General features: G+C 37.9%; 1 protein-coding gene across 1 annotated transcript; it reads left to right on the top strand.

The window, feature by feature from the left end:
• Nucleotides 1-1979: 1979 nt before the first annotated feature.
• RPS27L (ribosomal protein S27 like) lies at nucleotides 1980-5442 on the top strand. The gene is made up of 4 exons (XM_081507544.1): nucleotides 1980-2068; nucleotides 2968-3076; nucleotides 4034-4144; nucleotides 5245-5442. The coding sequence occupies exons 1-4, from the start codon at nucleotides 2063-2065 to the stop codon at nucleotides 5271-5273; spliced, it is 255 nt and encodes an 84-aa protein (XP_081363670.1). The 5' UTR covers nucleotides 1980-2062; the 3' UTR covers nucleotides 5274-5442.
• The last annotated feature ends 6822 nt before the right edge of the window (nucleotides 5443-12264 follow it).

Raw genomic sequence — 12264 nt, forward strand, 5'->3', positions numbered from 1 at the left:
AGGATTCCAGGCTTTCACTGCTGTGCTCCATGTTCAATTCCTGACCAGGGGTTAACTGCAATTCTGCAAGCTGTGTGATGCAGCCACCCACCCTCACCCCTGCAAATTCCCAGGTTAATTAAAAACTTATAAATACTACAACAAAAGAATGAAAACTTAGGCAAATATTTAGCTGATCAATGGCACCCCACTCCAGTACTCTTGCCTGGAAAATCCCATGGACGGAGGAGCCTGGTAGGCTGCAGTCCATGGGGTCGCAAAGAGTCTGACACGACTGAGCAACTTCACTTTCACTTTTCCCTTTCATGCACTGGAGAAGGAAATGGCAACCCACTCCAGTGTTCTTGCCTGGAGAATCCCAGGGACGGGGGAGCCTGGTGGGCTGCCGTCTATGGGGTCGCACAGAATCGGACACGACTGAAGCTACTTAGCAGCAAGGAAGGCCTAGAGGAGAGTCCTTTTCCTGTCTTTCCCAGCTCCTAGAGGAAACCACAATCCTCCACTCGCCACCCCCTTACTCCATCTTCAAAGCCAACAACATGGGATCTCTCAGACTCCTCTTTCATCACCACATTTCTCTGTCTTTCTCTTCCATATTTAAGGGCCATTGTTATGACATTGGGTCTACCCAGATAATCCAGGATAATTTTCCTAGCTTAAAGCCAGTTAATTAGCAAACTTAATTCCACCTGCCATATAAGCACAGGTCCTGGGGATTAAGAAGTCTTTGGGGCCATGATTCTGCATACACAGTTGTATTATTCCATACATGAATCTGTCTGAAACTATTTAACATTAATATTTTAAATATTAAGCATTTAAAAACCAGCCCTAATGTCTTTTTAGTGTATGGATGACATAGGATATATATTCACGGGATGAATGCTATGTGCCCATTGAAAGTCATAATGTAGGAGAATATATAGTAACATGGAGTGACGTTCACTATACAGTAAGTTGTGTGTGTGGGGATTCGTCTATAAAAGAATATGCACAAGATGATACCAATTATGTAAAACCAAATCCCCAAACAAACCTATATGCAAGTGAAAAAAATCGGAGTAATATAGGTCAAAATATTAACAATATTTATCTCCGGATGGTGATTTTAAATTTCTTTTGCTTTTTTCCAAAATATACGTTACACATACATCATGTTTTCGAAGAAAAATAAAAGCTGATCGAGAACGTCTACCTAGGACAATTTTCTGATCAAGTATTTTTTTAGCTTTTGACAGCACTCGCTCAATCTACAGGATGGTGCTCTTCATCAAAAATGTTTCAAGTCTGGCCATCGGTGACACTCGCTGTTTTTTTCAAGTCCTAGCTGTTCACTCTGGAAAGTGTGACTCACGGAGGATAGGAAGGAGCCACACAATGAACTAAGCAGCAAATAGGTGTTCTTAAAAACTTTTTCGAGGCCAAGCAAACCCAAAGCACAGCCACACCCCGCAAAGAACTTAATAACCAGTAATTCGGAGCCGGATGCACAAGTAAACGAGCCTCTTTCATAATCTCGCTGGCACGTGTTAATGGTTTTAATTAATAATACTGTTTTTAATACATAAAAGAACAGAACATAGGCATCGCCCGTGTGCCTGCCCCGTGAGCGGCGGAGAGCGGAGAGTGTCTTGCCGGCGGGACCGCTGACAGGACCCAGCGCGCCCACCCTGGTCCGCTCCCGAAGCTCGCTGCCGGCGCTCCCGAAGCCCGAGGCAGCTTCCCAGCCGACAGTGAGCCGCCTGAGCCCGACCTTAAGCACCACTGGGCCCAAAGTAGAGACCTGAGGCCGGCGGCCCTAGCCCTGAAGCATGTTAAGATCCTCGGCTTTGCGGTGTCGGATGGGCGCGCGCCTCAGCACCTCCCCTCTCGCGGCACTCGCGGATCCCAGCCGGAGCCCGCCCCTACCACCGAGAGGTGCGCCTAGAGTGGACGAGCCCGCCGCTTCGCTCCTCCCAGCCTCCTCTATCCCGGAAGTTGACGCCGCGCGCTTCGTCGCGTGCTGCTCGCTGGGGGTGTCGCCTCAGAGATCTGCACGGGCTGGGCTTGCGAAAGGATCAACATGCCTGTGAGTTGTTTACTTTCGGGCTTCGCGTTTGTGTCGGCCTTCTCTGTCGCCCGAAGGGCCCCAAGGACAGGCTAGATCCATGGCTCCGCTGGGCCTCGGGGCTTCCTGCCGAACGCCGCTCGGCGCCTGGGATGGCGCGGCTCTTTTGCGCGTGGCGGACTTGTTGGGACTTGCCCGGGCGGCGCGGCCAGCCGGGCCCTGCCAGGGCGTGGAACTGGAAGCCCGGCGCCGCCCTGGGCTGCAGTCTGGAGTTGCTGGTTGGCAGGGGATTGCTCCCTGGGTACCTTACTCAGCCCTGCTGAGTTTCGGTGGGCACCCGCGAGGCTATGATCGTTTACGTCTTCTTGCTTTCCTTTATTTTTGTGGCTCTTGCCCCACTCTGCCTCCTCTTGGAAGCGATTTTCTGTTTGTTTCCTTTTTAAAAACTGTCTTCGCAGTTGCCATACAAATTAACTCGATCAGGGGCAGTCAAGCGTCAGCCACTTAAGAGTTCTTGTCAGATCAGATGTTGAACCCAGGGAACAGAAATCACCTCGCTGTTGACATTCTCCGGGTCTACCTCAGCAATTTCTTCTCTCAGCGGGTCCACCAGGGTCAGGATCATTAGCACCACAGTTTTATTTTCTCTGGCGACTGTTATTAGTTACGAAGAACGGAGTTAACCTTACCATCTGTTTCCGGATCGTTGTAAAGCCCCTTAACTGGGACCTCGAGAACGCAAGTATTATAAAAAGTGTTGATGAAAGTTAACAGGCTTAAAAAAAAACAAAAAAACACTAAAGTGTGTCTGTGCTGAGTATGACTGTTATTCCTATTTTTGCATGTATATTTTACATATGGTTAAATCTGCCAGAGTTGTGTCATTCTAGTTCTCATACTCTGCTTTTTTTTTTATTCAGTTAGCTAGAGATTTACTGCATCCTTCCTTGGACGAGGAGAAGAAAAAACATAAAAAGAAACGTCTGGTTCAAAGTCCAAATTCTTACTTCATGGATGTAAAATGTCCAGGTGAAATTTCAAACTTTAATTCCTTTCTTAAGGAAAATTTCTCTAAAGGACTACTTACAGAATTTCTATAAGGACTGCTCATGGTGTGTTGTGTACATTTAGATATTAGGACCCTCTGTTGGAGTAGAAGTGGGATTACAGAATTGGAATGTCATAGAGTTATTTTCATAATAATCCACTTAAGAAACATTTGGGTAGGGGGTTGTGAAGATAGGATTTCCACAAGGGACATGGCATCGAACTTATTAAGTCTTTAAGCTGCTCAGATGGTAAGTTTTCTTTTTCATGGTTCAATGAAAAGTATATTGATTCTTCAGTGTAAAGCTGTGGGATCCAGTATGGTGGTCATTAGCCATATGTCGCTAGTGAGCACTTGACATGTGGCTAGTCGGAATGGAAAAATTCTTTTTCATTCTTTTTTTTCTTGAAGTATAACTGACATAAAACATTATAGTTTCAAGTGTACCATGTCATGATTTGACATTTGTATATACTGGGAAATGATCACAATAAGTCTAATTAATACCTATCACCATACATTGTTACAATTTTTTTTCTTGTGATAAGAACTTTTCAGATATACTCTGTTAGTAACTTTCAAATATTCAGTATGGTATTATTAACTGTAGTCACTAGGCTGTATCTTTTTTCTTTTTTTCATGCTGTATCTTTAAAGTGTGAAATACACACCAGATTTTTGAAGATATAGGAAAAAAAAAAGGCTTTGATTACACATTGCAATAATAGTTTGGAAATACAGACTCCCCTAGATTGTATTATTAATTTCATCTTAAAAAAAAAAAACTTGTTTTTAATGTGGCTACTAGAAAAGTTTGTTACGTATGTGGTTTGCACAGCACTGAAGTTCCTAATCTTTTACAAGGTCTCTACTAGAAGTACATTGAACAGGTGCTGTGTTTTCTTCTGCTTTTCATTTCTAACACTGCCTTTTTTTAGGTTGCTATAAGATTACCACGGTTTTCAGCCATGCTCAGACAGTAGTGCTTTGTGTAGGCTGTTCAACAGTGCTGTGCCAGCCAACAGGAGGAAAGGCCAGGCTCACAGAAGGTAACTCATTTGGCATTTTCTAACCCAGTGATGAGATTTTATGATTTTAGAGTCTTTTTACAAAAATCAGTTTAAAAGGAATCATAGATTCATAGTTACCAAAATAGTTTTTATCTTTCATTGTGTCCCTTTTTTAGTAAAGAGTGCCCTTTTAAATTAGATAAGTTTGTACTCTTGACCTTGCAAAGAATTCCATAATCTGTTATTTGTCTTAGTTTAGAACATCTAATTTTGTTGTATTATATTTAGTCAATTTGCTTAACTTGGAATAGTAGACATAAATCAGAATGGAGTAAAAGAATAAATACATATAAATATTTTGTTTCCTATGTATTTGATACATATGAGTTAAGATAGTTTTTATCATTGCTAGCTAAGCAACAGATAACTATAGTTAATATCTTAGAGGTTTGATTTCTATGAGCAACTTATGATTAAAATAGTCTTACTTTTAATTCTTTCACTTTTGTGCAGTGAGAAGAAATAATACATATGTATATAATTTTCCATAGTAGTATTTAGATATTTACAACTCAATAATGATATTTAAAATTGGCTTGTGATATTTTTGGTAGCTGTGAATTCCATGTTATTCTCACTGGAAGAGTTATAAGTGATTTGGCAACAAATTCAAGATCTAGTTAGTGTGACCTGGTGAGATCTAACTTTGAAGTCAGCACAATATTTAAGTGCAGTATTCTGCTTAAAAATGTACTTGCAAGATTGCCAAAACCTGCATCTCATGCCATGATCTTAGAATTTGTGCCTACATGCTGACAGATGATTAAAAGGGTACATATGTGCCAGAGTTTTCCTAAAAGATCTGAGATGAATGCTAATGAAAATTAGTTTATGGAGAAAAGAATTCAGAATAGTTCTTAAAAATTAAGTTTGTATCTTCTGACAGCTTGTATTAAAGTTTTAACCCATGGTCTTAAATAAATAAATTTCATTATAACATTTGAGAGGACTTAATGGAGTCTTTAATCTAAAATTTCTAAAGGCTAAGTTTTTATATAAAAAGTACTTTTTATCCTTAAAACTCTATACCAGAGATAGAACAGACTTGTGTTTAATATGCTCTTGTGATTCTTTTGCAGGCTGTTCATTTAGAAGGAAGCAACACTAATGATCCACACAACTTCTTGAATTTGTGTTCTATCGCAGAAAGCCTTATCAGTTCAGTAATTCCAGTTAATCTACCAAGATAATGTAATTACATTTAATTTTGTAAGGTATACAGCAGCACTCTCCTATTTTGGTGTCAGTTTTTCAATAAAGTTTTGATTATGGGCAAATTACTTCTTTGCTTTTTTAAAAGTATGTGTGAGTATGCTACACATTTATATATACTGTGTATGTGGGTTTGGTTTAAACATTTTTAAAAGCATATTCTGATTAGTTTGTGTCTCACTTCAGGAATAGAAACTCAATATTTATTTTATGTCCTTCTTCAGATTACTCTGAAGGGGTTGTGCTGTGCTCTGCTTAGTTGCTCAGTCTTGTCTGACTCTTTTCGACCTCATGGACTGTAGCCCATCAGGCTCCTCTGTCCATGGCGATTCTCCAGGCAAGAATACTAGAGTGGTTTGCCATGCCCTCCTCCAGGGGATTTTCCCAACCTAGGGATGAAACCCAGGTCTCTGGCATTGCAGGCAGATTCTTTACCATCTGAGCCACCAGGGAAGCTTACAAATGGAAAGTTCATTATTTATTAATTCTAAATGTAGTTTGGTTTTGTAACTATGGAAACATGTATAGACGTATGTAGTTAATGCAGTAACAATCACAGCGTAATGCCTTGGATTTATGTGCCCATAACATTCTGCATAATTTAGTACAGTAACTATATCTGGCATCTGAGCTGTACTTAATAGAAAGCTCTTTAGGGGTAGAAAATTTGAGAGGAGGAATCAAGAGTATCCTGATTTTCCCAGGATGTCCTGGCAGGGGGCAGTAGATGGTACTGCGTTCTCTGGTCCAGACAGGTGAGCACTGGTGACTGCAAAATATGTTAAGTGGCTCTGTAGTCTCATTGTCTTTCTTACGGTTTATAAAGTGACCCTTGGGACTTAGGAAGTAGAGTATATCTCTCCCTTTCTAGCCCTTGACTGCCCATTAGACTGGGAAGATAACTGCTTCTGTTTTACCTGTTATCTTTAAGCCAGGCACTTAAGACAGGCATTTTCAACCAAGAGGTGTTCCTATATATACATCCCTAATCCTAGAGACTGATCCATTAACAATACTTATTGGTATATCAGAGGGATGTTGCATGAGAACTGAAGAACTGTGGAAAGTTTGGGGTGTATTTTATGCTGCTTCTGCTGCTAAGTCGCTTCAGTCGTGTCTGACTCTGCGACCCCATAGACGGCAGCCCACCAGGCTCCGCCATCCTAGGATTCTCCAGGCAAGAATACTGGAGTGGGTTGCCATTTCCTTCTCCAGTGCATGAAAGGGAAAAGTGAAAGTGAAGTTGCTCAGTCGTGTCTGACTCTTAGCAACGCCATGGACTGTAGCCTACCAGGCTCCTCCGTCCATGGGATTTTCCAGGCAAGAGTACTGGAGTGTATTGTATGAGAAGCAGGTAACTCAGGGCTTCCCAAACTTTCTTGGTATATAGCCTCTTTAGTTTCAGTAATTTTTTTCATGGAGTCCCTTGGCCAAAAGAAACACCTAATGGTTAAATTTATTAAGTAGTTAAATTATAGCAACTTTAGTATCCATTAAAAAAACTACATGTAAATTAGAACCAAAGTAATACTTGGTATTCTTAAATGACCTGCTAATGGAATGAGTGTGCCTTCTGGGTACTGAATATTTTTCAAAATTTGGATCACATTGGACACTGCCATCTTCATTTTTTCCACTTTGATTTTTGCATAGTATTAGATTTTTATCACAGCAGTGACCCAAAACCCAGCTTCACAAAGATGTATCACCAAAGGAAATGTGGTGCTATCTAAATGTAACATAATTACCTGGAACGGGAAGTTTCTGTGGTCTCCAAAAGATGTCAGGTGTCTCCAAAAGATGTCAGGTGTTGATGTTTGCTCCAAGGCACCTCAGCTTGCACAGTTTAGGAACTTTGGCAAAACCTGTGATAAACAGGGAGCAAATTCTTGCAAATTTTCTTGGAAATAGTATCAAAAGAAAGTATTGTACTTTAAAGAACCTATCTAAGAGTTAATTTAAAGACATATTTGGCACTGGGAACTGAACGGTATATTAAGTTTTATTTCATTATTAAACAGTATTACTTGATTTGAAAAATGCTCAGAAGAGAACACTCAGACTTTTCCAAACTTAAAGGTTTCCCACATACATTATTATTTACTGAGTGTTTTTCTTTAATATTATCATTTATATTCTCATTTTTTTTTGGCCTTGCCACAGGGCATGTGGAACCTTAGTTTTCCTGACCAGGGATGGAACACCATGCCACCTGCAACAGAAGTGCAGAGTCTTAACCACTGTCGTCATTTTTTAATGTAAAGAAAGGTTAACCTATCCCATAAATTAGAAAAAAAATTACATAAAAATAACTTAAAGTTAAATTCTTGGCTTCTGATTTGATCAGATAACAAATGGTTTCTTATCTGGTTGCCTCTGTAAGTCATCTGATAAAGTTTAGTTTTTGTTTTGTTTCAGATATAATGTATACCATAAAACTCAACACTTTACAATGTAAATTTCAGTGGTTTTTATTATATTCACAGTGTTGTTCAACCACTGCCAATATCTGATAATTCCAGGCAGTTTTCATTATGAGAAAAAGAAACTCCATACTCACTAGCATTCACTCCCCATTGCTTTCTCCTCCCAGATCCTGGCAACCACTAATATATTTTCTATCTCCTTGGATTTGCCTGTCTGGACATTTTATATAAATGGAATTATACAATACATGGCCTATTGTGTCTGGCTTTCACTAACATAAATATATATCATGGCCATTCATGCATGTATCAGTACTTCATTCCCTTTTTGACTGAATAATATGTTGTAAGAATATACATTTTGTTTACCCATTAATCAGTCAATGGACATTTAGGTTTTTTCACTTTTTGGCTACTATGAATAATGCTGCTATGAATTTTATGTGTACAAGTTTTTGTGTAGACATATTTTAAATTCTCTCAGATATATATACCTAGAAGTGGAATTGCTAGATCAGATGGTAATTGTTGAGCTTTTTGAGGAATTGCCTGTTTTCTAAAGTGCCTGCACCATTTTATTCCTACTAGCAACAAAGTACAAAGGTTCTAATTTCTCTACATTCTTGTCTGTTTTTGTTTGTTTTTTAATTATAGCCATCTCAGTGTTTGTGAAGAGTTACCTTATTAGGGTTTTAATGTGCATTTCCTTGATGACTAATGATGTTGACCATATTTAAATATCCTTATTGGCTATTTGTATATCTTCTTTGGAGAAATGTCTATTCAGATTCTTTGTCCATTGTTAACTGGGTTGCCTTTTTATTTTTGAGTTGTAAGAGTTCTTACATATTTTAGATACACATCCCATATATATATGGTTTGCAAATATTTTCTCCCATTCTGTTGCTTGTTTCTTCATCTTTTGTCCTTAGAAACACAAACATTTTTAATTTATCTCAAGTCTAATTTATCTAATTTTTTTTTTGTTTGTTTTTTGTGCTTTGGTGCCACATCTAATTATTCCCTATTCCTAGGTCACAGAGATTTGTGCCTGTTTTCTTCTAAGAGATTTATAGTCTTCATTCTTACATTTAGGTTTGATCTGCTTTGAATGAATTCTGTATATGGGAAAGGGAAGCAGGGATCCAACTTCATTCTCTAATTCTTTTTAATGGCTGCACAACAGTCCATGGTGTGGAAGTACCATAATTTACTCAGTATTATTGGTGGGCAATTTGTTTCTAGTTTTTTCCCACTATAATCAATGCCATAAATATATTTAAGTATTCCTTAATAATAGCACTTTTATTTCTGTGGATTAGATTTACAGGAGTAAGACTGCTGGTTAGAAAGATATATTTTTAATCAAGTGATGCCCGACTGCTTTCTATCAGCAATATATGAGAGTATTTTCCCCCTTTCCCCATCTTCCATAAATAAATGGAACCCTCTTTTTTTTTTTTTGCCACTTTGGTGATTGTAAGGTTATTTATCATTGTTAATCTAACTTGTGGGCTTCCCTGGTAGCTCAGATGGTAGAGAATATTCTTGCAATGCAGGAGACCTGAGTTCAATCCCTGGGTTGAGAAGATTCCCTGGAGAAGGGAATGGCAACCCACTCCAGTATTCTTGCTTGGAGAATTCCATGGACAAAGGAACCTGGAAGGCTACAGTCCATGGGTTGCAAAAAGTCAGACACGACTGAGCGACTAACACACTTTAATTTTTATATCTAGATTACGGATGAGTTTAGAAGTGGAAAGAAGCCAGAATAAGCTACTATCTTCCTAGGATTCATTCTCATTTTTTTTTTCAACAACAATAACAAATTCTTCATATTAAAATTTTGGTTAAAAATAGTAGGAATATAGTTTCCTACTGATGCTGTAACAAACTACAACAAACTTGGTGGCTTAAAAAAAAAAAACATGAATTTATTATCCTCCAGTTTTGGAGATCAGAGGCCCAAAATGGGTCTCCTGAACCTGAGGTCAAGGTGTCTTGTTTCTTCTGGAGGCTCTAAAGGGAGAATCTGTTTCCTGGTCTTTTACAGTTTCTAGAGGCCACCTGTATTTCTTGGTTACTGGTCCCAGATTACTCCATCCTTTACTTCTATCATCACATCTCTGACTCTAACCTCCCACCTTCCTCTTATAAAGACCTTTGTGGTTACACTGCATTCACCTGGATAATCCAGGAAAATCTACTTATTTCAGGATCCTTTATTTAATTACACCAGCAAAATTCCTTTTGCTATCTAAGGTAACATTCACATATTCTGGAGATAAGGATGTGGACATTTTAGGGGGCCATTATTCTACCTGTCATAGAATACAAAGTTGAAATTTGAAAATTGAGATTCTGTCTATAGTAATAATAATAAAAACTCCCTGAAAAAAAAAGTCCAGGACCAAATGGCTTCACTGGGGAATTCTGCCAAACATAAAAAGAAGTTAAACCAATCCTTCTCAAACTCTTCCAAAGGGTTTACGAGGAGGGAACATTCCTAAAATCATTCTGTGAAGCTACTACTGCGCTGGTACCAAAATCAGAACAAAGACAACACTAAAAAAGAAGATCATAGGTCAATATTGTTGATTAATATAGATGCAAAAATTCTCAACAAAGTATTAGTAAATCGAATCCAGCAACACATAAAAAAGATCATATACCATGATCAAGTTGGATTCATCCTAGGGTCACAAGGATGGTTCAACATACACAACCAATGTGATAAACCACATCAACAAAAGAAAAGACAAAAACTACATCATCTCAATAGATGCAGAAAAAGCATCTGGTAAGATTCAAAATCCACTTATGATTAAAAACTCTTACTAAAGTAGGTATAGAGGGAACATATCTCAACATAATAAAAGCTATTTATGATGAACCCACAGCCAACATAATAATAGTGAAACGCTGAAAGTCCTCCCACTAAAGTCTGGAATAAGATAAGGATGCCCACTCTTACCACTTCTCTTCAACATAATACTGGATGTCCCAGCCATAGCAATCAGACAAAAAAAGAAATGTATCAAGTTGGAAGAGAGAAAATTGTCTGTATATGCAGATGACATAATACTATATATAGAAAACCCTGAAGACTCCACACAAAAACTATTAGAACTGATAAATGAGGCCATCAAGGTATACCAAGATACAAGATTAATATAGTCTATTGCATTTCTTTACATGAACAGTGAAATATTAGGGAAAGTTTAAAAAAGTCACTTAAAAAAATGTAGGAATAATCGTGACCAAGGAGGTGAAAGACTTATATGCTGAGAACTATATAACAAATTGATCAAGAAAACTGAAAATGATTCAAAGAAATGTAAAGAAACCCTATGCTTTTGAATTGGAAGAACTAATATTGTTAAAATGGCTATACTACACAAATCAATCTACAGATTTAATGCAATCCCTATAAAATTACCAATGACATTTTCCACAGAACTAGAAGAAATAATTCTAAAATTTATATGGAACCATAAAAGAGAATTGCCAAAGCAATCCCTGAGGGAAAAGAACAAAGCTGAAGGTATACTGCTCCCATCCTTTAGATAATACTACAAAACTACAATAATAAAGCAGCATGGTATTGGGACAAAAACAGACATATGGATCAATGAAACAGAGTAGGGCACTCAGAAATAAACCCATACCAATGGCCAATTAATCTTTGACAAAAGAGGCAAAAATATATAATGGAGAAACAACAGTTTCTTCAGTAAGTGGTGTTGTGAAAGCTGAACAACTGCATGTGAATCAATGAAGCTGGAACACACAAAAATAAACTCAAAATGGCTTAAGGACTAGGAATTCCCCAGTGGCCCAGTGGTTAAGACTCTCTTTAGAGTCTCTCTCTTGAGAAGAAAACAACATAGGAAAAATTCTCAATTTAAATTTTTCTTAGGGAAGCAAGTTAGTTTTGATTATTCTACAGGAACATAATATTGGAGCTGCCACTGCCATCTGCACCCAGAGTTCAGGAGACACTAGTTTCAGCCCTGCTCACTTGTTTTGTGGTTGTATTCTTAAGTCCATGTGCATCTTTTTCATTTTCTCATTTCACATTTTATATATAATGCTATGTATATAAGAGAGGTGGTGTTTAAAAGCATGACTACTGTGCCATTTTTGTCTTTAATTTGCATAATAATAACAGAAGTTGTGTATATTCTTTATTTGCAGCCAGATTTACTAATTAAAATCCCAATATTTATTTATTTTTATTCAATTTATATGGCAATTTTTTTTTATTACTAAATATTTCATCTATAAAGTTGCATGCTACAGAATGTCCTTTTATTGGGTCTGTAAATTTTTAGAGTTTTTTTTTTATGGGAAGACAAGATAATTTTAGAACAGCCTTTTTGAGTCAGATAAGCCTGGATTTGATATGAGTTCTAATGGTTAATGGTTATGTGACTTTGGGCAAAACAACTATAATAATTT

This window comes from Giraffa tippelskirchi, chromosome 7 (genome assembly GCF_054371585.1).
Source record: "Giraffa tippelskirchi isolate mGirTip1 chromosome 7, T2T-mGirTip1v1.2.pri, whole genome shotgun sequence".
NCBI lineage: Eukaryota > Metazoa > Chordata > Mammalia > Artiodactyla > Giraffidae > Giraffa > Giraffa tippelskirchi.